The sequence below is a fragment of the Sinocyclocheilus rhinocerous genome, unplaced genomic scaffold (assembly GCF_001515625.1).
Source record: "Sinocyclocheilus rhinocerous isolate Xijiao unplaced genomic scaffold, SAMN03320098_v1.1 scaffold889, whole genome shotgun sequence".
Taxonomy (NCBI): domain Eukaryota; kingdom Metazoa; phylum Chordata; class Actinopteri; order Cypriniformes; family Cyprinidae; genus Sinocyclocheilus; species Sinocyclocheilus rhinocerous.
The window spans coordinates 1,914,494-1,939,206 of NW_015638024.1; the positions used below are offsets into that span (position 1 = coordinate 1,914,494).

A 24,713-nucleotide genomic window follows, 5' to 3' on the forward strand; every position below is an offset into this window, starting at 1 on the left:
ATTTGTTGTTTCCTTTATTTTCCCCTTTTCGTCCATTTTGTTATTGCACGGTTTATTACTTTTGCTGTCCAATAAGATGACACGGCTTCTCTTTGTATTGGTTTTAGTGCTGTAAAATAACTCTGAAGTGTCATTAGGATTGTCAATACCACCCCTTCCCCCGATATGCATGAATGGCACTTAAAGAAATAAAATGTTAACTTCACTGTGGAATCTTTGCTGCTTTGTGATACTTATTTCATTTCCATATTTTTGCAAAAACTGAAGCACTTGCACAGAATACTCCAAAACGTCTAAAATTTCATTTTTATGGATAAAATTTATATTATCATTTCAATTGAATTTGTTGCTGATTCCAAATATTTTTTTATATTTTTTTTTACATTTTTAACTAACATTAACTGCTGAAGTATTAAAATATTTGTGCTGTGTTCATCTTGTTGCTAGGCCGATTGCTTTGCAGTTTTTTTCTCAGCAAAGGTCTAATGATAATATACAGGTACAATTATAAAATTTAATTTCAATTCAAATCAAGATTTAGTGCCTACATATTTATTTCATGAGCAGCTGATAAGACATTCATTGTCCACATATGTCATGATACATAAAAGCAACTGACCCTAAAAAAACTTTTAAGGTTGCACTCTCACATTAAACTTGAAATCTGATTCATTTTTCAATAAAGCATTCTGTACACGCTGTAGTCTCATATGGTGCACGTGCAGCTGAGCTTCAGCTGTCTGTCACAATGGGTTAGAACAATAAGCTTGTTAACTAGCCGGTTTTTGCTCAGCGGATCTAGGTTAGCCGTCTTGCTTTTTCAGTAAAAACCTGTTTGTCTGGATTTTCTTAGCGTTGAGAAGCTCTCTCAAGATGCTGTAGTGTCTGAAGACCCCTACAAGTTTGCATTTCCTCACACTTATGTATTTGATGCAGTCACCATGGTGCTTTGAAATCGCTTAAATCTTTGTAATCCCAGTTTCCTCCTGAAGAGCACACACAGTCCCTTGGTATTTTACCGACCTATTTTGAATTAGACGGTCTGGTGCTGTCACTGACTTGGCGGTCTATTTCTAGTATCTAAAGCTTACGTTCAGAGCCACTTTAAAATATATTTTTTTACTAAAATTCACACGCGCATCAAGCCCTCGGCCCCATCTGATCAATCTCTTCAACTCAATGGCGTCTTGGATGATGTGATGTGGGAATCCTTCAAAAAAAGTCTTTCTCTGCCATGTCAAATTTATGGGCATGTGAACTTTGAGTAAGACTTCGGAGGGTCTGTCAGGACAGGTCTGCTGCAAAAGAGCAATCACAAATACTATGATCACAAAATGTCACCTTAATGCTGTTGCTTTTCCAGGAAGTAAGTCTGACCATCTTTTTTGTTAAAGAAATACGGTAAAACTTACGGACAAATTTATTGTTATTGTCTTGCTTCTGAGATTTATTTTGCTGAAATCACTTGATTGCGGGTGATTTTGGAACTTTGGTTTGTAAGATTATTCGCTAATTATATTTTTGCGAAAGTGATTTATTTGAACATAATGTAAAATATTGCAGAATGTCTGAATATTTCAGTAGATGATCGACTTTAAATTGTTTCTAATCTGCTTGTTTCTAATCTCTTTTTTTTTTTTTTTTACTAATTTTTTTTGCAACATACTGACAGAAAACTGACATGAACTTTACAAAAAAAATTTTTTTTTAATTTGTAAAGTCAGTCATGGCTAACATAATTAGGTTTCGTACTCTCAGTGTGTGCAATTTTATGGTGCGAACACATTTAACTGTTTTGGTGAATTAAGTCAGTTTTAATAGAATTTTACCTAAGTGGGAATTTTGTGTGAGGGCAAAAAATTTCCAAACAGATTTTGTAATGGGTTCAAATTGGTCAAGCGCTACTTGGACAAAAAAAAACAAAAAAAACATTAGATCAGGGTTATTGGATTTTGTAGTGCTGCATTGTGTGTACATGTGTGTACGTTCTTTCTGTGCAGCTTTTCTGACAGGATATCAAAACTCCTCTCATGTGGTTAACTTTTGTGCTCCTCCACTTGGAGCCTGTGCTCCCATCTCTTCCTGGTATGTCGTATAGTATGATCGCAAAGTACGAACAGCCTGTCCCTGCTTTAACAGATGAACAGGGTGTTATAAAAAAGGAATAGAACTTGCTCCTACTAAAGCAGCAGAAAGTAGAGAAAGAAGAAACCATGCTAAATTAATTTCTGAATCTTCTGAAACAAAAGATGCTCCAGGTGATTCTGAGAAACCTGTGGATGATCTAGATGCCCAGGGTGCCACATACTTTCTGCATTGCATGCAGTCTAATATCTTCTGTGTGCAGCCTCAACACTGCCATGGTTTAGAGTCCTTGTGCTTTTCAGGAGGGGTTAGCTGAGGTCTGCTTCTGGACACTGCATTCTTCTCTCTATGATTCTGATCACTGTGGTCTGTGATCTGTTTCACAGATCAAGAAACAATGTGCTGAATCTGGTGAGTATTGGTGTAGGATTAATGCATCATAATCTACATCTGACCAAACACAACATACCTTGTTGTAAACAAAGTGGTCAAATGAAGCATTTTAAAGGAATAGTTCACCAATAAACAAATTGCTGAAAATGTCTTTAACTCAGAGGTTTAGCATTACATCACCAATGGATCCTCTGCAGTGAATGGGTGCCGTCAGAACAGCTGATAGAAACATCACAATAACCCAGAGGTAATCCACACGATTCCAGACCATCCATTAACATCTTACAGAGTGAAAAGCTGTGAATTTATAATAAATTCATCAAGATGTTTTTAACTTCAAATCGTTTTCAGCTAAAATTTGAGTCATCTAATATTGCTTTCTCTAGTGGAAAAAGTTGTCTTATCTGAATCAGGTGAAAACTACGCACAGGTCAAGCACTGTTTATAAATGAAAACAGTTAAATATGTCGGTGGATTTTGAGAGGACAACAGGAGATGGACTTTTTCACTAGAAGAAAGAAACATTATTATTGATTATAGACTCATATTCTGGCCAGAAGCAATGGTTTAAAGTTAAAACGTCTTGATGATGAATTTGTTTCTTACAAACATGCAGCTTTTTAGTTCACAAGACATTAATAGGTAGACTACAGTCATGTGGATTATTGTGATGTTTTTATCAGCTGTTTGGACTCTCATTCTGACGGCACCCATTCACGGCAGAGGATCCATTAGGGCAGAGGTCTTCAACCCTGCTCCTGGGGACCCACTGTCCTGCAAAGTTTATTTCCAACCTGCTTCAGCACACCTGCTTGTGTTTTTTCAAGCAGTCCTGAAGAACCTGATTAGGTGCTTCAGGTGTGTTTGATTAGGATTGGAGCTAAACTCTGCAGGACAGTGGGTCTCCAGAAGCAGGGTTGAAGACCTCTGCATTAGGGAACAAGTGATGTAATGCTACATTTCTTCAAAACTGTTCCGTTGAAGAAACAAACTCATCTATGACTTGAAGGTGAGTACCTTTTAAGAAATGTTTTACTATAACTATTGCTATAATAGTGTCAGACCGAATTATTTGTCACCTTTAAATCTGTTTATGCCTCTCTTTCACGTAGTAGTGTAATTAAAAAAATAAAAAATAAAAAAATCAGTAAATCACAAATTCCCAGAGTATGCAAATACATGCAAGACACCTCATAGACATGTTACTGGTGTAGCTGTGGGTGTCTCTGAGGACATGTTTAGTATATACTAGTGTGTTTAGCACATGTTGTGCAGGATGTTCACAATGAATGGTTGTTGGGTCAAGCAGAGAAATTACGTCCATATGTGGAACATGCATCACTCAGAGAGGCAGATGTGTCACTCTCCACACCATAACACATGAGACTTATGAGAGGAAACGCTGGGCCTGGATTTATTTGGGATGTGAACTATTGTAAGCATGTGGACCAGACACAGAAGGGGTTTTTTACAGGTGATGACGGCTCTCTCTGAGAATGGAGGAAGGGCTCTATGCATATTTATCGGTCAGGGTGTTAAATTATCCTAAAATATTTAAATACTGTTCTTATTATTTAATAAACATTTAAAGCAAGCAGATAATTTTCTCTCTGTCCCAATAGATAAAAGATAAAAGAGATAGATTCAAATGCATCAAACTCAATCTAAGGACTGAAATCTGCAGTGCCCCCTAGTGGCCGAAATTACTACAAACCTTTAGACCAGTTATTTGGGATTAGTCCAGCTGGGGAAACTGTGCATTTTGAGGACACAGTTAAATGTAATGCACTTCAGATTAGTTCTTTGCCTACTTTATAAGTTATTTATCATGTTACACTTGTATATTTGATCCCATTTTATGGCATTATCCACTTCAAATATGACGTGTCATGTTGCATTTATTTTATAACACCCTTTTTCTTATATCTAATATATGTCCAGAGAGAGTTGATGAAATCTGATATTGAGTGCAATTTCTGCATTCTAAACAGAATATTTTCTTACTTTAAAATGCAAGAAAAGACTACTGTACAGGCCGAATAAAAAAGCAATAGTCTTGATGAATGTCATTACACAGCATATTTTAAACCATATGAAAATCTGGATTATGTTTATGATCTGATCATCTCTCAAATTTGCTATATACCAGGTTCATCTTTGTTGACATTTCTCTTCAATAAGACTATATATTATATTAACTAGCCTACATTTTGCCTATAATTTTGGGAATGCTGTCACAAGGTCTTGTAAGGTTTCGAGTCAAAAATCTGAAATCTTTAAATTAGTCCAAATATCCTGATGAAGTAGAGTACGTTTGTGATTTTTTTGTTTTTTTGTTTTTTTAATTTAAGATCCTCCAAATTAAAAATTAAATACCATTTTGCTGTAATCGTTGAATAAAAAGCGAACACAATAAAACCACAAACTCTATTTAAAAATATTTTAAAAACTGAAATTAACAGTGCTCTCAGACATTTTTCATAAATACTGGGCCAATTTTTATTACAATATTTGTTGACCATAACTAGTGGGGCATTTTTGTTGTCTCAGAAAACTCAGCAAGTAATTTTTTTCCTGGGCAATAAATGTGAAAACATTAAATAGCTTTTTTTTTTTCTTTTCTTGAGCTAAGACTTAGAAACGGACAAAAATAAACTCATCCTCAGAAATATTCACTGGAGAAAAAAAATGTCAATCAGCTCCAGTCTCCTCTATGCAAAGTGTACAACTGAACACATTAGGTAAACCAAGCTAATAAAGGCACATTTTGGCATTATATGTCCCTTTGAATGAGCTGATTTGTGATGGTCCAGGTTTCGCCAGCTTTACTTTCACCAATGGCCCATCGTGATGGTCGTGTGCCTCTCCCAAATCTGCGACCCAACCGAGCAGTTACACTGGGGAAGCTCTATAAACTCTAGTCTCCATCCGCCATTTTCAGCACATTGGAAAGCAGGTAGACCAAAAACTACACTGTGCCGGTGAACACAACAGGTAAGTGTTCAAAGAACACCATGCTCACATTTTTATTTCAATCAAGCCTTTGCAACGCTGCACTGAATGGCTTGGAAAGCAGGAGGACACCTTGCTCGGAGTGAGTTGCATCGGGTTTGTGCACTTATGAGTGCTCGGATTGATGATAACAATAAAACCTGTTTGTCCTGCCAGTCTACAAAGCAACTCGAGGGCTCTGGTGAAACATTTTGGAGAACTTTTTCTCTCATAGAAGATTCCTAGAGCGAAAATGTGACTATGAGAAGTGTGTTTTAAGCGCGATGTGTGTTTGTTTGCCTGAAAGTCGGGATATACAACCTGAGCAGCTTTGCACAAGCTGGGTTAATTCACGAATTAACAGCATCTGGTTTCCATGACAATATTTGAAGCACAAGGATACATTTTACATCTATTTTGCATACAACCCGTACTTGTTTTGCGATTTATTTTTATTAATGTTTATTATAATTATGCTGGGAGCATATAAGTATTGTGTGTCGGTGCATAAAAATCCACCTCCAAATATCGTACCGTAAGTTTTTGCTGTTGTTTCTTTTAAGAAGTTGGAAACTTTTTCGCTGTTAGTTGAAGCATCTTCGGCTGTGGCTGCTGAAACGCCTTCTTTCTTTGTCCCACAGTCACCGTCTGTTATTAACAAAGATGACACAATGAAATACTTCTCATTCATCTCTGAATCTTATTCATGCTCCTGCCTCGCAAACAATCCTTTTCGTATTCTTACTTATAGTTTTAAGAAAACGTGTTAAAATATAATAAACACAGTAGGATAGTGGAGGGTGTACAGATGAAATTATTGGTAACTACTGAGGTGAACTTAAAGGTGCACTCAGCAATTGTTTACTAAATAAAAAAGTAAACGTAAGGAAATTAAAAACACTTGAGAAATGTATTTTTTTTAAATGATACATTCACATGAGACAAAGACTGAAATCCTATCAGTTTTGTATGTTTTTTTGCATAGAGTGGGTCGCACTCTCATGGACGCTGCCATGTTGGAATATGTTAAGAATAATACATTTTTAAGCCATTATGATGGTATCTCTCCATTTTGTTTTGTTTAATTTGTATTGTTTGTGTGTGTGTGTGCAATTGTATTGTTTAGCGCAGCATTATCTGTCTTTTGTTTACATAAAAATTATTTAAGAGTAACAGCAAACATATAAATTATATAGTGCTTTCAGTGCTCAGTGTGCTTTATGAAGCTTAAGTAACAACATAAAAAAATTGAGATTAAATTCATATAGACTTGCGTAATAAAACACATTAAGTGTGTGTGTGTGTGTAGCTTGAGCATAGATGAGAAGGAACAAAACAAACAGCTTGCCTTTGCATTAGTTAGGAAGCAAACCTCATGCATGCAGGCCAATGGGTGTCATAGAGTTTAAACGTTTATGTTTGGCATTTATGCATTTAGCAGATGCTTTTATGCAAAATGAGTTGCAAAAGTGGAACTAAAGCAACTTAAGTTGTCAAGGAGCCAACAATATTCATAATATACAAAGCCAGGTTTATTTAGATTAGGAAATACTGGGACAAAAAAGAGCCATCTTAATGTTAGATTAAAATTACTGAGTAGAGTTAAATTGATTAAATAAAATGCTGGTGCCAAAAGTTATATTAAGTTTTTCATTATAAAGTTATTCCACACATTTATGAGACTATGACTTCAGAGGAGGTCACTGCTGCAGACTAATAATTTTTTACTGACAAGATAAAATAATTAATCCTTAATGACTACACTGCACTTGAGCGCAAATACTATTACTGACTGAGAGAAAGGATCTTTTTGTGGCTGTATGACCACACGTAGGCTTCTGCCAATTAGAAATCACATCTATTTTTATTCACTACTGAGATTTGAGTGTAATGATGCCATGAATTATTTCTGCAAGCATCCATCCTGACAAAAACAGTTTGAATTTGATATTTGAATTTGATTCCAAAAGCATGTTTTAACACACTTTCTGTTGTGTTGGGTTTGCATGCTCCAGCGGAAGCCGAGAATCTGTCTCCGATCTCCACGCTTATGTAACAGTGTCACATCAGAGAGGCCCCTTGTGTGTCATGCTGTTTTCTCAATTTCCCCTTATTCTCTGTAGCTGTCATCCAAACCTGATGACAATGTTCTACTTACCGTCCTGTCAGCTCTGGTTATTGCTCTATTCTTATGCTATGAGAAGAATTCTCTGCAGACCCACAACAAAACGCATCATCATTTGTCTAAAACTGTGGGATTTTCACCTGTATGCCTGACTAAATAATATGTTTTTTGAGGGCTATTTCTCAGGTGGTTGGTTGGATATTATGTGAGGCTGGGTTAATTACACGTGTAATGTCGGTGAGGCCTCCGGTAATAGATACTGTTTATAGTCTAACCACACCTGTTAGAACACAATTTGGTTTGAAAAACACCTTGAAGGTGGCTCCTTTTCACTTACTAAAACCTCTCAGAAGTTAAGATGCTAGAAAAGCAACTTGATCATTTGTTGACGAATTTACTGAATGAATTATGTTGTAATTAAAAACACTGCCATTGAAAAGTTTGGGGGTTTTTGGGTTAAGATTTTTTTTTGTTATTTTAATGTTATTTACAATTTCTTATGCTTGCTAAGGCTGCAGCTGTTTGCTAAAAAAAACTGTTAAAACAGTAATATTGTCAAATAGTATTGCAATTTAAAAGAACTATTTTTAATATATTTTAAAATGTGATTTATATCTGTGATGGCTGAATTTTCAGCAGATATTAAATCATTCTAATGCTGATTTGGTGCTTAAGAAACATGCTTTCTTATTATCAATGTTAAAAACTGTTCAGTATTTTCTGTGTAAACCATGATTCCTCTTTTTCAGTATTCTTTGATGAATAGAAAGTTGAACACCATTTATTTGAAATATAAATATTTTGTAACTATTTAAAAGATTTTACTCTCACTTCTAAAGAATTAATGCATCATTGCTGAATTGTTTCTTTCAAAAAACAAAACAAAAAAAAATCACACTGATGCCAAACTTTCAAACAATAGTGCAAATAAAAGAAAAGCAAATATCAGAGACTTTGAGTTTACTGAAGGAGTATTTGCGGTTTTAAGCATACCTTGAAATGGTCTTTTCATGCTTTCAGCCTTAGGGATTGCTTGAGAGCAAGTCCCATCCTGCATCATAAACATAGAGGATTATTTTGTTCTACGTGGTGAAAATAACTGCTCCTATTTTCTGTTTTACAGAATCCATGAAATAAGAAAGGGCTCAAAGTTCAGTTGAGTGTTAAATCCTTGGTGCAGGTATGGTGAAACAATTAATTTTTTAATACCATTTAGGCTAAATGCTTTTTTCCCAGAAAGGTTCATACTTTTGCTCTAAAAGCAAGTACCATGAGCGCTGCTTACATATAGAGTTATGGAACACATTGTAAACTGTAAAGCCCCCCCCCCCTTTTGAGCCTGTAATGGCTTTGCCTCAAGGAACATATGAAACCTTGGATGACATCCCAGCCCATGTGTGGAAGGGGCTGCCAAACAGCATGAAGCTGGGACCATCAGCTGTCAACCCCAATCGCATTGGTGAGCAACAGCATGGCTGAGTACTTATAAATGACTCTGTTAACGAGAAGTTGTGTGTTCATTATTAGCATTAATATTCATTAGTATTTTATGCTTGATGAAAGCCTATGAAATGTTCCAAATCTTATTTTGTTTGATGTTTGAAATAGAGAATGCGCAGCACGCTGTGGCGGTGCCCTAGAAATACACAGATAAATGATTAATATCGAATATGCTTCAAAAATGGCTCTCTGAGAGTGTCTCTGGAGATCTTAAAGTGGCTCATTCTGATTGAGGATTCAAGCTCAAAAACCAGTCCAAAAAAAAAAAAGAATGTATAGAGAAGACAATAAAGTTTGTGTTTCCAATGTTTGCTTACATAAGATTTCTCATGCTGTCCATGTCTTTCTATAGGTGTCTGGACATCTAGATTAATACCTAAAGGCAAAAGGTTTGGACCATTTGTGGGAGAACGAAAGAAGAGATCTCAAGTGACGAGCAATGTTTACATGTGGGAGGTACGTATTAGACACCACACACAGGAAACTCTAGTTCTGCCTGACTAGAAGTCTGAATACACTGATGAACACAAAGCTTGTTTGGACCAATATACACTACCGTTCAAGAATTTGGGATCTTGTAAGATTTGAATGTTTATGAAAAAGACTCTCATGCTCACCAAGTCTGCTTTTATTTGCGGTATTCAAAAATACCGTAAAAACAACAACCCCAAACTTCTGAATGGTAGTGTATGCTTTAGCAGTGGTCCTTAATTAAATGCATTTTGTTTCATTATCATTAGGTATATTTTCCAGCCTCGGGGTGGATGTGTGTAGACGCCACGGATCCAATGAAAGGAAACTGGTTGCGGTATGTGAACTGGGCACGCTCTTCTCAAGAGCAAAACCTCTTTCCACTGGAGATCAACAGAGCTATTTACTACAAAGTGTTAAGGGTAGGTTAACCTTTAAGATGTGATGAATTGGTTTGAGTTTGACCATGTTAGGTTATGGCTGCAAAGAGCCTGGAGGAGATACATACGGCGGAGTGGTATGCTAGTAAAGGGGTTTTCAAACTTTTATATGTGGTGGACCCCCAAAATATGATTCCCTCGCAGGGTACACTTTTCCTAAAATACTAATCAGCTGTACTACTGCTCAAAAGTTTGGGTTCAGTAAGACTTTTTTTTTTTTTTTTTTAAAGAAATCAATACCTTTATTCAGCATAGAGGCATTAAATTGACAAAAAATGTGACAGTAACAACTTTACATTATCGCAAAAGATTTCTGGGAACCTTTGAACTTTCTATTCATCAAAAAATCCATCAAAACTGTTTTCTTATTGATAATAATAATAAGAAATAGTTCTTGAGCATAGTCATATTAATAAATCAGCATATTAGAATGATTTCTGAAGGATCATGGGACGCTGAAGACTGGAGTAATGGCTGATGAGAATTCAGCTTTGTATCACAGGAATACTTTACATTTTAAAATATATTAAAATAGAAAACAGTTATTTTAAATTCGAATTATATTTCACAATATTAATGTTTTACTGTACTTTTTAATCAAATCAAATAACTGTGCCTTGGGGAGATTAAGATACTTATTTTAAAAGCATAAAAAACATGAAATTTTTAAATAATTAGCTTTAAATAATTAGCTCAGTGTATTAAAGCAAAGGCATTTTTTAAAGTTAGCTAGTATCAACTTTTGTTTTTTTCTACCACTATTAATATTAGATGTATAGCGGAAAGAGAACTACTAGGGCTGCACAATTAATCTAATTTCTAATCGCAATTACACTTATGGATGCCACAATTACGTAATAGTTCAAAGCGGCAATTAATCGTTCAAAGTCCACTTATGTTATTCTGTGTGCTTAAGATATGTTTTTTTCTTTCTACAGGTTATCTTAAGGGTTTTTTCATTGTTTTAGTATAACATTATAACACCATTCATATTTGTATTTCAGTTTTTTTTATAATTTAAAGAAGAAACCAATCCGATGTATATTTGACATTTGAGGCTTAATACTATAGAAAAGCACTAAAGGTTTTTCAGTTAGTGTTTTCAGCTTGTTTATTTTCATATAAAAATACAGCATGCAATTGCATCAAACAATGGTATGAACATCATTCAGTGTAAATTGTAATAATCGTAATTAATAATCACAATTACAATTTCAAGGGAATAATCGACAATTATGATTTTTGTCATAATCGTGCAGCCCTAAGAACTATATTCAGTTGCATTTCCCTATTTTGTGCTTTTTACAGTTAAGTGTTGTTAAATATGAATGAGAATGTTGCTATTGAACCACCACTGAGCAAGCAAGAGGCAACAAGTAAAAACTGTTCTTGAAAGTATGTACATTGCAAAGAAGGAAAAATGCACTTATAGCCTACAATTTTATGTATGCTTATATAAACCTATATAAATTATAACCTTATATAAATGTATTTCTTACTGTTTAAAAGGGGCGGTTAATAGAATAAATCTCATGATTGTATTGTGATTTTGTTTTAAAAAAAATTGCAGCCCCCTCAGGGTCCCAGTTTGAAAACCCCTGTACTAGTATATAAATGCACTCAAAGATAATGGACTAAATACAACAAAACTCTGATTTTAATTTCATGTAACTTTGAAAAGTAGTAATATGTATGGGACTTATATAGAATGATTGTAAATATTGCTTAAATGTATGCATATTAAACTTTTGTGAAATAGTTTCTGAATTTACCAGTACAAATTAAACATTTTGACACTTTTTCTAGGTATGTGGTAGTTGATAGATGAACAAAGCATCTTTAACGTAACTTAAATGTTATCAAATTCCCATTCAGGAGCTGTCTGATACTGTATCCTAGTTTGTTATGGGGGTCTGTTCCTAAATGCCTGACAGAGCGTCAAGGCCTAGATAGTATTTCATTCTATGGCATGCCAAAAAGCTCGACTCTGATTGGTCCGTGTACTCCCCATCAGCCAATCGGACCGGACGAAGAACTTGTCGTGTGGTACAATGGGGAAGACAATCCTGAGATAGCAGCTGCATTAGAGGAAGAAAGGACTAGCAACCTGAGCAAGAAGAGTTCACCTAGAGCAAAGCGAGGTAAAATGAAAACACAGCCTCTTATTGCTCATACCTGGTGTTTTTTTCTATAGATATATCTAACTGGTGTCCGAAAACACGTCTATTATATGTTTGGATGCGTTTGTAGTCGCTAGCTGGAACTAGCATGTTAGCCACCTGGCTATTCGCCCATTTCATACGAAGATGATTCAGAAACAGGAATTATGCACGACGTTCTGTTGTAATCAACTTTGTTAAAAAGAAAATCAGCCCGCGACTGAGCCAGATGTTGATGAACGGGTCGGTTAGCCGCCTTGAAGACTCGGACCTTATTCCAGTGTCTCCAAATCTAGTGAACTTCTCACCTAGAGAGCATTTTGAGCATCACGGACACGTTCGAGTGTTCGATTTAAAACGTTCGAACGCGCCTGTGATGCCCGAGCATGCCATCTAGATAGACAGCTCGCTAGGTTTAGAAACGCAACCCATGACTAACAGAGATGACCTTCCAGACCCTCCTTGCAAAGCATTTTACTAAATGAGCCATAAAATAAACACACAGAGTTTAACCTCTAAAACCGCTAGACATGAGAGTCGCACATCACTGCATTACGTTTATTTGACACTTATAAACTTGTACATAATTTAATAAACGTTTTGGGGAATTAACTTTACTATAAAATATTGAACAAATATATTTTTGAGTTTAAGTGGTTGTATCTGGTCTGGATGTACTTTATAGACTGATGTAAGAATGACTGAAAAGGACGATTTAAACTTGCTGTTGAGAAGATCATTTACTGGTCCTTTCATTGAGTAAATAGGCATTTGACTTTCATCTGTTCAATGACAGTGCAGCTAAATGCACGAAGTTTAAGTTAGCTTAAGTCCAATTTTACTTTTAGATATATATAAGAAAAAGTAGTACTCGAAATATTTGCATGTTAATGACATTCAAACTTTTGCTGTCACACCGTCTAAAAATCGTGAGGGATTGAGATATTAAGTATAAAATGTTTATAAAAACATATAAACATTTTATACTTTTATACAACAAAAAAATATTAAGTATAAAAAGTTTTTAAAAAAATCCTTAATATAACAAATTAGCCAAACTTTTGAATGTCATTAACATGTTGACATTCTTACTATATATGTAAATAAATCCTTTATGTTGCGAAAAGCAGAGTAAAATGGCATTGTAAAAGTCTGCATGTGCATTAAAGACTTTGCCATGTCAGGGCTCGAAATTAACTTTTTTACTTGGTAGCACTGGTGCTCCCAACTTCAAAAAGTTAGGAGCACCAGCAAAAATTTAGGAGCACTCACCAAAAATTTAGGAGCACCACAACTACAAATTATATATTAACAGATTTTATCCTTACATTCTTAACTTTAATGCAGATTTTGTATTGGTTAATATTAGCTGTCAATCTCTCAGTCACTGCTTTCCGCTAACTACCTCGAGAAAAAGAAAGGGCTGACGCGCGCGTGTGTGTGAGCGAGAGAGAGAGAGAGAGAGAGAGACAGACAGACAGACAGACAGGGTCACATCACAGAGTCAGCTGTCTTAACCGTGGCTTGTGTACTGCAGACACATACCAGCTTCATCACTGCGTCTTTCACGCGACTCTGTTCCCCTTTCGGAATCGGGCTCTGTCTTTACATTTATTTTGAAAGATGAAGCTCGCGATTATGGTAAGATTTTTTTATTTTCTCTCTTCTTCAGCCTTTTTTATTCCCCGCGGTAGTTAGCTCCGTCACCTGACAGCGGAAAGCAGTGACTGGGTGATTGACAGCTAATATTAACCAATCTAAAATCTGCATTAAAGTTAAGAATGTAAAGATGAAGTTTAATTGGTTATGTAGCCTAACGTTTCATAGAACGGCAGACAGGTCACCGTATCAACACTCAGAAGGCACATACTCTGAACGTTTTTAGAGAAATTAAAACCGGTCGCACGACAACAGTTATATGCACTCGCACAAATGCTCCCAAATATATTTTGAGGTCGCACAGATTAAATTTCGGGAGCATATGCGACCAAAATGGTCGCAATTTCGAGCCTTGCATGTTCTGTGCATTGAAATATGTAGTGAATTTTGTTTGAAAACATTCACGGTTGTGTAGATAATGTAACAGATTAGCATTTGAGGACAGAGTAGGAAATGGATTTGTAGGACTGTTTGACAAGTATGGTCAGATGACCAAGTTAGTAGAATGTGTCTGTTTTATGAATTGGGTTTTGTATAAGATGCTCCCAGGTGACCTTGTCACAAGGACAGCAGCTGATAGCTGGTTTCTTTTCTTGGCTGAGACAATTTCTGTGAACCTCTGTGTAAATGTGTATAAAAGCATATGTAATTTGACAACATGCCTGTTGTCATTTTCTTACCCTCAAATCACTCCAAACCTGTATGACTTTCTATCTTCTGTGAAGATCAAAAGGATATACTTTTAAGGATATCTCAATGTGTTTTCCCCCCTTCATGTAATGAAAGTCTTATGTTCTTCAGAACATCATCTTTTGTGTTCCATAGAAGTCAGTCATTCAGGTTTGGAATGACTTGTGAGTGAGTAGATGATGACAATTTTCTTTTTGGGTGAACTATCCCTTAAACTTATGGCGCTTTTTCACTCGGCACGGCTCAGTACGGTACGACACGGCTCGGCTCGGTTTGCGTTTCCACTGCAGTTTAGTACCGCTTTAGAGTGGACGGGATTATTCTCATGTTGTTATAGTTGCGCCGCCTCTATTGCCGCGACTCCTGAAAAAAACTTTTTCATTCCACGTCGCCCCTTCATGCTCTCGCTGGATCCGCTCCTCTGCTATCAACGAGAGGAACGTCTGTACTTCCTCAACAGACAACAAAACTTTTTGGTTGTTAAAAAAACGTGCGTTCGTTCAAAACAGTTGCGTTCGATCCTTCGCTGGCTGTGCTGATTTAAATCTAGCGGTTCTTTTGTGTTTGTGTCGCAAGTTCAGTGATGCAGGTAGTGACGATTCTCTCCGGCCAATCCGTGATCAGCAGAGTTTACACGTCACGTTTTGGTAAAGGTACAGTTCACTTGGAACCACAACCGAGGTGGTACTAAAAAAAGTACCAGGTACTGTACCCAGTGGAAAATCCCCAAAAAGTGAACCGTACCGAGCCGTACCATGCAGTGAAAAAGCGCCATTAATCTACTATAGTCAACTGCTGTTCAGTAACAATTAATGCTCCCTACAGTTATGTAATAATGGTGGTGTAGATTTTATTATGGACATTAAATGTGTGAAAACAAGCATTTCTTTGCCTGTGTCATGCACAGTGCTGCAGTTACTGAGTAGTCAGTCTGGTTTTGTGGTGAGCTGCTTGTTTAGAAAAGAAGGCTGTGGCATACTTGTTTTGTTTTGGATCTTGCAGGTGGAGCTCTTTATTCTAGTTAATGTACCAGATGTTCTTCCAAAACTTTGTGCTTTACAGTTTTAAGTTTATATTTATAACATTTTTATGAAATTTCAGTTTATTTTGTATGAAATATTTATATACTTCTATGAAATGTCATTGGATTCAATTATTGTAGGTTTTGACAGCCAAGATAAGAAACCTAAACCTAATTGCTTTAGTAAGTTTTGAAAGTTATCTATTTTTTAAATTCTAAAAATTAGGGATGGAACGATTACCGGTTTCACGATAAATCACGATAAAAATAGATCTGTTTCTCCCTAAAGCAAGGAAGAAGCTGTCGGAAAAAGTCAGGCAGGCTGATTTGGGTGGATTCTGTGAACCGAAGAAATCGAGTGCCGCTGAACCCTCAATCGCAGAGATGTGGGACTCAGAGGAAGGTAGGTTATGCTCTTCATCAGCCCCTGGCAGGGATTTGTGCCATTCACAAGTATGTTTTGCTCAGTCATAATATTTTTGTTATGGTTAACAGTAGGGTTGGGTATCGTTTGGGTTTTCTACGATACCGGTGCCAAATCGATACTTTTAAAATGGTACCGGTGCCTGAACCGATACTTTAAAAAAATGTACCCAAAATAGGATGGATTGGCCATTGAGCGATATATACACATTTAGGCCCAATCCCAATTCTATTTTATACCCCTACGCCTACCCCTAACAGAGTGTCAAAGGGTAGGGGTGAAAATATTCCCCTAAGAATTGGGACACCACTACTACACTGTTACACGTCATCATACGTCATCTACCTTCTACAATACACACACCTATGCTGGTGTGCTGGTGTGCATTAGAGCTTTACCGTTCATTATTAATGCGCTGCTTACTGACACACACACACACACCTATATCGGAGATTGCGCAGCTCACACATCCAGGAGCAAAGAAACTTGTCAACGCTGCCCCGCGACTTTTTTAAATAACAGTTTAAATACTCGCTACATTATATTTTCCAGCAACGAGGGGATATAATCGCTGTTTTTGAAGTAAACTCACTGTAAAGTAAAGTTTTGAAGTAAACTCATTGTAAAGAGAGACGCACAGACGCGCATACACGCAACTTTCTCTCTTTCTTTCTCGAATTGGCAATATTTGAGAAAAGGTTTAGCGATTTCTAATTATTGGGGGGGGCTAGCCCCCCTCAATGTCTATGGTGGTTATCGCCCAGATCAGACATGAAAATATGTTGTGGTACTATCGTGCAGTCAGTAATGATATGACGTTAGCAAACTTTAGCGATTTTTGCAAACATTTCTTTGAATAACATGACCGTAAATATGAACACACGATTGAATGTAACATAAAACAAATTATTACTTTTCATTAAAATCTTTATTAATGCCAATAATGCTTTCATTTATGTGTCTTTGTTCGCTTGGGTAATTCATACCCCTTTGTTTGAAGTGTGGTCCCGAAAAATCTTAGTTTGAAGGGCTATCTGGCCTTTCCCCTACCCCTATCCCTCCAACCAAAAGAGAATCGAGACACCCCTACCCCTTCACGTGAACACGCGAAATGGAGGGGTAGGGGAAAGGGGAAGAGCTAAGGGGTAGAAATAGGATTAGGCCTTAATCAGGGCTCTACGCTTATTTTTCTTTTTAGGAGCGCTTGTGCTCCTAACTTAAAAAATTTTGTAGCACAGTCAAAAATTTAGGAGCACCAAAATTTGATAAAAAAATAGCCTTCCCATTACGAGGTGATATTTGACTCCTTAAAGTGATTTACAGTAGAATTTTGTTTTTACCTTTGTAATGGCATTTTTCTATCTTTATTAAAAGTATGGCAAATGCGTATGGCAAATGCGACTGAAATGGTCGCACTGTAGAGCCCTGCTAATGTCTGTTTAATTCATACTGTGACAAGAAGCCACATCAGATCACAAAAGGAAGCAGTTGTGGAGTAAAAACGTTCGTGAATTTTCTCAGTCGGGAAATAATTTTTCATGTGCGGTGCCGGTGATCCTTACGTCCGTATCGGAGAACCAGAGAACAAATATTTCAATCGATCGCTCAAGCATTTAAGTGGCACTTAAGTGGCACCGAAATCTGCGTTCTGATTCTGTTCTAGTACATACCGGTTACATAGGTATGGCACCGGGTTTCGGTACCCAAACCTAGTTAACAGTAGGACTGCAACCATCAATTATTTTGATAATCAGTACATGTCACTTATTTCTTTGATTTAATTGTTTTTTAAAAAGCCAAATGTAATTTATTATTCTGTGTTTGAATGAAAAAAAAACACATGTTATTCTACATCCTGCCCAAGGTTATTCTTCAAACAATGTGCAAATTGACTTGTGTTGCTAAATGTCTACAATTTATAGATGAGGATATAACCATAAAATGAAAGTTATGTGCTAAATAAAACAAACGCGCATATCTGTTCAAGCACCTGAAATGGAAAACCACGTTAACCTGTATGCTTATGGATTTGTTTGAAACACTTAATATAAACCATTCTCAAGTTTGAAACGGCTTATGGTATGCACTTTTCCTGCACTATGATCTCAATTATTTTTTAGATTTGTTTTGTCTATCGAAATGCATTTTTCAGTTCTGTAAAGACATCATTTGTGGAGGTTTTTATGCACAGCACACAAATCTGACTAAACAAAAATGAAATTAGTTTAGAATTATTTCTCTACCAGTTTTATGGATTAGTTCCAGCCCTAGTTGTAGTGTTAGTGTAACAGAATTATGCCTTTAGATGAATGATTTTCAACTTCACTAGTGATTTTTAGTTTTTAAATATATATTTTTCTTGTAATTCAGGGATTAATGGTGAGGAAAGACCCCCTTCACCTTCAGAGTTGCAACAGGAGAATGCAGCTTCCCAGTCGTCTTCTACGGAAAATGAAAACCCTGTCCAGTCTCATACAACAGACATGAACCAGAGGGAAGGATTGGATGAGGAAAATGCAGAGGATGATGGACAACTTCAGCAGCCACAGTTAAATCAGAGCCCACAGCATCCCTCTAAGGCAGAATCAGTTGATGGGAATGAAAAGTCTCTCCTGCATTTACGCTCAGGCAGCCCTGCAGAAGAAAGCTCTGAGAGTCCGCTGTGTGATACAGAGTGTATATCTTTAGCGAATCCTGAGTTGGAGGCAGAGGGGGATTTTGAGGATGACCCCCAAGGAGGAACGTACCCCTGTCAGCATTGCGAGCGACATTTCTCCACCAAACAAGGCCTGGAACGCCACACTCACATTCACACTACTTCAAACCATCAAACTCATACTTTTAAATGCCGGTACTGTGCCAAGCCCTTTGGGTCTCAGGTAGGCAGGCGCAGACATGAACGTAGACATGAGAATGGGAGTAGAACTTTAAATAGGCCCGGATCACTTAGCGGAACAACGTTCCTCCACAGTCCCACAGCACCCAATGATTCTGCTACCTCTGGCAGTGCATCCTCTCCAAGCCATTCAGTCATTATGAACACACAGAACGGTCCACCTCAGCAAACCTCTGACAGTTTGAAAAAAGAGCCTGGTGCTGAATCTGACCGACCTTTTATATTGAATGAGAATGGGGAGTCAAAAGAGCTTCATCCTTGCAAGTACTGTAACAAGGCTTTCGGCACACACACCAACATGCGCAGGCACCAGCGCAGAATCCATGAGCGGCATCTAATGCCAAAAGGTGTTCGACGGAAAGGTATGCTCCTGCAAGATGGCTCCTCCCATCAGCAGCAGCATGAACAAGGGCAGCCTTTTTCGCTCCAGGAAGAGTCACCAAGTGCCAGTCCACCACCAATTTATGTGCCCAGTGTGGAGACTGAGGATGAAGGAGAGAGAGAGGAGTGTATGGTTGATATCTCTAACAACATTTCTGAAAATCTCAGCCATTACATTGATGGAAAGATCCCATCTACAAGCACAGTGAGCAACTGTGAGTTCATTGAGGTTGATTCAAGCACTGCAGCGTTGTTTGGCCTTGATGCTCTCATTTTAAGTCCCAAACAAGTTACTCGTGCTCTTAAAGTTGAAACACAGACTTGTCCAGTGAAAGAAGTTTCATGCGTAGCTCAGACAGCTTCTAAAAGACGAACTGCTACACCACCACTGCTGCCTGCTGTGAAAATGGAAACAGAAACGGCGTCCTCCTCTTCCTCCCTGTCCTCCCCTTCCTCTCAGTCCTCTTTGTTGGTAGGAAACATTTTCTCCCAGTCAACTGAAACGTTAGCTGTTCAGAAGGAGAAAACAGTTTATCTTTCTCCAAAACTCAAACAATTACTACAGGCCCCGGATGGTCAGAAACCAGCCATAGGTCTAATTACAGATAGCCATAGATTGACCACCCCGCTTTCCGTAACTTCACTGCCTGCTGTCCAAGGAAAGTTTAAAAGAAGAACTGCCTCCCCTCCCACAACTTCACAGAGTAGCCCGCCACAAATAAATGACAGCATAAGCTCTGCAACTGGGGTTTCATGCTCTCTGAAGGTGCCAAAGATTGAAAGCCATTGCATGACACATTCCTGGAGTTTGTCCAGCAAAGATCATGGGGATGCTGTAAGCCTTACAGGAAAAGACTGGTCTCCTTCAAGAAGTGGGGGGAATTCTTGCAATCAGCAGCCGCTTGACCTTTCGAATTCCTTCAGTAAAAAAGAAAATAGTGTAAGCAAAGGCTGTGGAGAGGCTGTGCTTGACTTAAGTATGAACCGTAAAAGTCCCGTCGACCATGAATTAAAGACAAGCTCAGCCACACTAATGCCACATGTGAAAAGAAAGAAACCCAATACCAGCATTTTAGAGAAAGTCTTAATGAACGAGTATGCTGGCCTAAACTCACCTGGAGATGAAGGATCCAATACTCTTGGAAGCCCTGACGTTCTTTCATCTTCTGAGAGTGCCACATGTGTTGGCCCCTCTAGTCCCGGATCAGGATCAGAGCGCCTTTCTTGTGAATCAACCTCTCCTCCTTCTCTGACCCCTATAACTATTAATCCATCCTCTCCGTCTTCATCTAGTATAGCATCATCTACACCCCCTCCTCCAGTCTTACCCACTATCCCATCACCTCCACCTTTATCATCACCTCATCTTCGGATGTCAGATGCCTCTTCACCTGCCCCTTTTCCTGTGTTGTCCCCTAAAATGTCCCCCAAGGCAGGTGATAGTTTAGAGGAAGTGTCGAATTCATCTGCTTTAACAGAATCATGCCATGATACATTCAATTCCATTGTTAATGAATCAGACCAAGCTGCTGAGCAGTTAGACCCTGCGATTTCTCCACTGCCTCAGGATGCAAAAAGACATTGTACAGCAGATTCATCTTTAAAGTCAGAAACACTAAATGAGGGCTCAACCCATGATTCTAAGCCTCAGTTTTTAAGAAATGCCGATCAAGCAGGTTCTTCTCACCGAAAGTGGGATACTGCTTCTGAAACCAGCCAAAGCCATTCCTGTGAAGGAACTTTCCCTCAAGACCTCAATGATAAAACAGAAGGCCGACACAAATCAAAGTCTTCGCTTTCTACAGTACAATCAACTCCTAAAAAGGAGTCCTCCTCACCGACCTTCCTCAGAGAATTGCATTCTCCGCAGAAAAGTTCAGTGGTTGATAAGTTGGTTGTAGAGGATATAGTGAAAAAAGAGGGGGCGGTTGATATAACTGCAAATGGGGGTAATGCTTCACCTGGAACTCCACCCAGAAGTTCTGACGAGTTTGAGACACCAGAGCGGGAGACTTTTGTTAAGAGTTTTGTGTGTAACGTCTGCAAAGAGCCATTTCGCTCCATCAAAGACCTTAGTGGCCATATAATAGAGCATGCGTCAGAGTGGCCTTTTAAGTGTGAGTTTTGCGTGCAGTTATTTGGTAACGCCACTGCGCTCCTCGAGCACCGCTCCTCTCTCCATGGGGTAGGAAGAATTTATATTTGCTCCATTTGCTCAAAGGAGTTTGCTTTCCTCTGCAATCTCCAGCAACATCAAAGTGACCTACATCCAAGTCAGAGTTGCACTCACACTGCCGTTGAAAACGGGAAGCTCAGACCTCAGAATTACACGGATCCTGCATATGCAAATGTGGAGAAAGACGCTGTTCTTTCCTCAATTGCTGGAGCTACCTCTGAGGATTCTTCGGAGGAGCGCAACAGTGACACTAAAAAGGTAGAAGAGGAGGAAAATGGCCATGAGGACCCTACAGAAGAACTATACACTACAATAAAGATTATGGCCTCTGAGGCTGGTAAACCGAAAGGTCCAGATGTACGGCTTGGCATTAATCAACACTACCCCAGCTTTAAGCCTCCACCTTTCCCGTACCACAACCGAACACCTGATGGCTCGGTTGCCTCCGCCACTAATTTCACCACACACAACATCCCCCAAACATTTAGCACTGCAATCCGGTGTACCAAATGTGGAAACAGCTTTGACAACATGCCTGAGCTACATAAACACATATTAGTTTGTGCTAATGCTAGCGATAAGAGACGCTACACCCCTAAGAAGAATCCCATTCCTCTTAAACAGGTTGTGAAACAGTCTCCGAATGGTCTTCTTACCACCACAGGAGAGTCTGCTGGGCAGAATGCTTTCCGCAGAATGGGTCAACCAAAAAGGCTCAACTTTAACCAAGATATAACCTCCAAAGCAAAGTTATCAGCCCTAAATAAGAAGAAAAACCAGCTTGTCCAGAAAGCCATATCTCAGAAGAACAAGTCTGCTGCCTCTTTAAAGAAACCGACAACCCGTGTAAAGGAAGAGGAGACTCATAAGGTCCACGCATGCCCATACTGTAGTCGAGAGTTCACATACCCAGCCAGCCTCAATAAGCACATCGCTTGCAGCTGTCCACAAAGACCTGTTGCCAAGAAGTTGAAAAAAGGCGCACTGACACCTCAAGACAAAAACAGGAGTCTCCGAAGTCGAGCCACTGACCCTGAAGTCAAACAAGAACCAGGTTCTGGACCAAGTGCAAAGCCCTTGGGGAAAACCAGAGCCCGGAGCTCTGAGCCAGTTGAGAGTGAAGCTCCACCAGCAAGTAAAGGAAAAGCACCTCAGGTTCGTACAAAGAGGCTAGCCTCGAATGCAGACAACACAGCGCCACAAACTAAGAAAGGCAAAAAGAGCAATGAGCCACTGACTTCAATAACTCCTGCACTTACTGATGACTCTACGACACGACCACCGTCTAAGATGCAACGATCTAAAGAGGTTATTGTCAAGAAGGAGGTTGTTGTCAAAAAGGAGGCTGTCGTGAAAATGACACAGTCTAAGAAGGAGGAACGTTTTTCAACAAGGTCGCGGGAGAGAAAAGGTGGGCCAGTGACACGCAGTATACAGATGGCTAGTGCTTCAGCTCCTTTGGAAGTGAAGACTGAAGACCTCTCAAACCAAGAACCAGGACAGTCTGAGGTAATGTAGAATTTCACTGTTAGCATTAACATAATATATGTTTAGAGTTACATAAATAGTTGCGAGTGTTTGATTTCAACGTTTTTTTTCCCCTAATGTGTTTATTTTAGGAGTCTCTTTTGAAGCTAGCCAGGTAGAACGCCACAGTCTCCAAAGGATTGCTTTAGTCAATGACTGGAAGGGGAACTTCTTTCAACTAAATTGGATTAACTTGATCACAGCCTGAATGTTCAGGGGGACCAGGAGTTATCTCCCTGCTCATGTCTTGCGTTGGCCCATTGGAAGTTTCTTCTCAGTGCACTTTTATAAATAAGCCTTTAACCCCCTACCCCCAAAACGGATTGAAGAATATGATAAATAAATAAATCTCTATTAAGAATAGTATTACTTGATTTATAAATGTTGACCTATTGGTTTTGCTTAGGTATTGCAAGAGGCAATCATTCAACAGTTTCTCTTTCTTAGACTAATTCACCCCATTTAATCTGTAAGGTATTTGGATCCAGTGGTTTCCTAATGCATGTGCTTCTGTATACAGTATGATTGGACTCATCCTCTCTTCATGACTGTACTCCATTTTGACCTGCTCATCTTTTACTGAGAAAAATTATTTGAAGAGTATATATGTATATTTAAGTAAATGTAATCCTTCACAGGGAATGTTTATCATACTGAGGCTCTCATCTGAGAGGCTTTTTTGTTTTTACTTTATTGTTGATGTTTTTGTTTATTTTGTCATAGTAAATAAATCGAGCTGTTTGATACAGTCAGAGTGAGCAGGAGAAAAAAGTTTGCTGGATGTAAAAGGCATTCGACCTTCACCTAAACCAGCCAAAACCGTAAGCCATTTTATTTCTTCTTTTCTTTTCTCTGTACCTTTTGTAATCTACAGAATCTACAGCAGGGCTGCTGGCCATTAAAATTACACTAAAACTACAACTGGGAATGACAAACTCTGTTCTGCACTTGCATGAAAATGAATTAATTGTTGTAAGTGCCATTATTACAGCCCAAATTATGTAATCGTTTGCTTACATTTAGTGATCTGGTCAATCAGGTTACTTGTTTCTGAAGAAAAGCACTTTATTTAGGCTAATTTGCCTTTTATGGATATCTCAAAGTTTGAGGTGGTTTTACAATATGTGATAACACCTGCTTGAAAACTCTATGAAAACCGCATTAATTTTCACTGGTATACTATAAGCACGTTAGTCATAGCCTGCGGCAACCTCAGAAATTTGCTTCCAGTCTAATAAGACCTAGTTAATGTCGCATTATTAGTATAATTAGCCGTTATTGCCATGATGCCACCACAAGCACTCAGTTTCTTTGGTAACCAAGCATTACACAAACGTTTTTATCGTTTCTCATTTTTATAAAATGGATAAGGACTCTTCTTTAATAGAACATCAACTGGACTTAGAATCCTTAGTGGTCTACCTCCTGGCAAGCTTTGAACTGATGCGTTTTCTGCCTTTGGACAGCGTAAATCCCTCTCACTCCTAAGCCTGTCTCTGCCGTGTCATTTCCACTTTACCACCTGGACAATGAGGACTGGGATCTGAACAAGATCTGAATGCTTGAAATGTTTTTTTTTAAGCAAGGAACTTGAAATGATACTACTTTTTCTTTGCAGAATTTTCATCTTGCAGTGTGTCTTTGCTGTCCTGCATTGATATATTTTTGGGAATGAAATGTTGACCGTGTTTTGTGATTATGAATAATAACCTTCACAAATGTAAAATGCATTGTTCTAATTGATATTAAATTTTTTTTTTTTTTCAGTGTATATT

The 24,713-nt window shown here is 38.2% G+C and overlaps 1 protein-coding gene across 2 annotated transcripts; it reads left to right on the forward strand.

The window, feature by feature from the left end:
• Nucleotides 1–5,391: 5,391 nt before the first annotated feature.
• On the forward strand, nucleotides 5,392–24,675 carry LOC107749449 (PR domain zinc finger protein 2-like). 2 transcript variants are annotated; one of them, XM_016564609.1, is made up of 9 exons: nucleotides 5,392–5,472; nucleotides 8,718–8,774; nucleotides 8,933–9,053; nucleotides 9,447–9,550; nucleotides 9,835–9,987; nucleotides 12,020–12,146; nucleotides 15,824–15,937; nucleotides 18,329–22,920; nucleotides 23,031–24,675. In XM_016564609.1, the coding sequence occupies exons 3-9, from the start codon at nucleotides 8,939–8,941 to the stop codon at nucleotides 23,055–23,057; spliced, it is 5,232 nt and encodes a 1,743-aa protein (XP_016420095.1). In that variant the 5' UTR covers nucleotides 5,392–5,472; nucleotides 8,718–8,774; nucleotides 8,933–8,938; the 3' UTR covers nucleotides 23,058–24,675. The 2 variants fall into 2 exon arrangements, with proteins under 2 accessions (XP_016420095.1, XP_016420096.1); XM_016564610.1 differs by lacking the exons at nucleotides 5,392–5,472; nucleotides 8,718–8,774 and having other exon boundaries at nucleotides 8,814–9,053.
• Nucleotides 24,676–24,713: the final 38 nt, after the last annotated feature.

What these genes read in the sequence shown, in the direction of transcription:
- LOC107749449 (XM_016564609.1), top strand. Translation starts at nt 8,939, where the DNA reads ATGGCTTTGCCTCAAGGAACATATGAAACCTTGGATGACATCCCAGCC. An exon ending in TGTCAACCCCAATCGCATTG is followed by an intron (nt 9,054 to 9,446) that starts GTGAGCAACAGC and finishes GTCTTTCTATAG; the next exon opens with GTGTCTGGACATCTAGATTA. An exon ending in GATGTGGGACTCAGAGGAAG is followed by an intron (nt 15,938 to 18,328) that starts GTAGGTTATGCT and finishes CTTGTAATTCAG; the next exon opens with GGATTAATGGTGAGGAAAGA.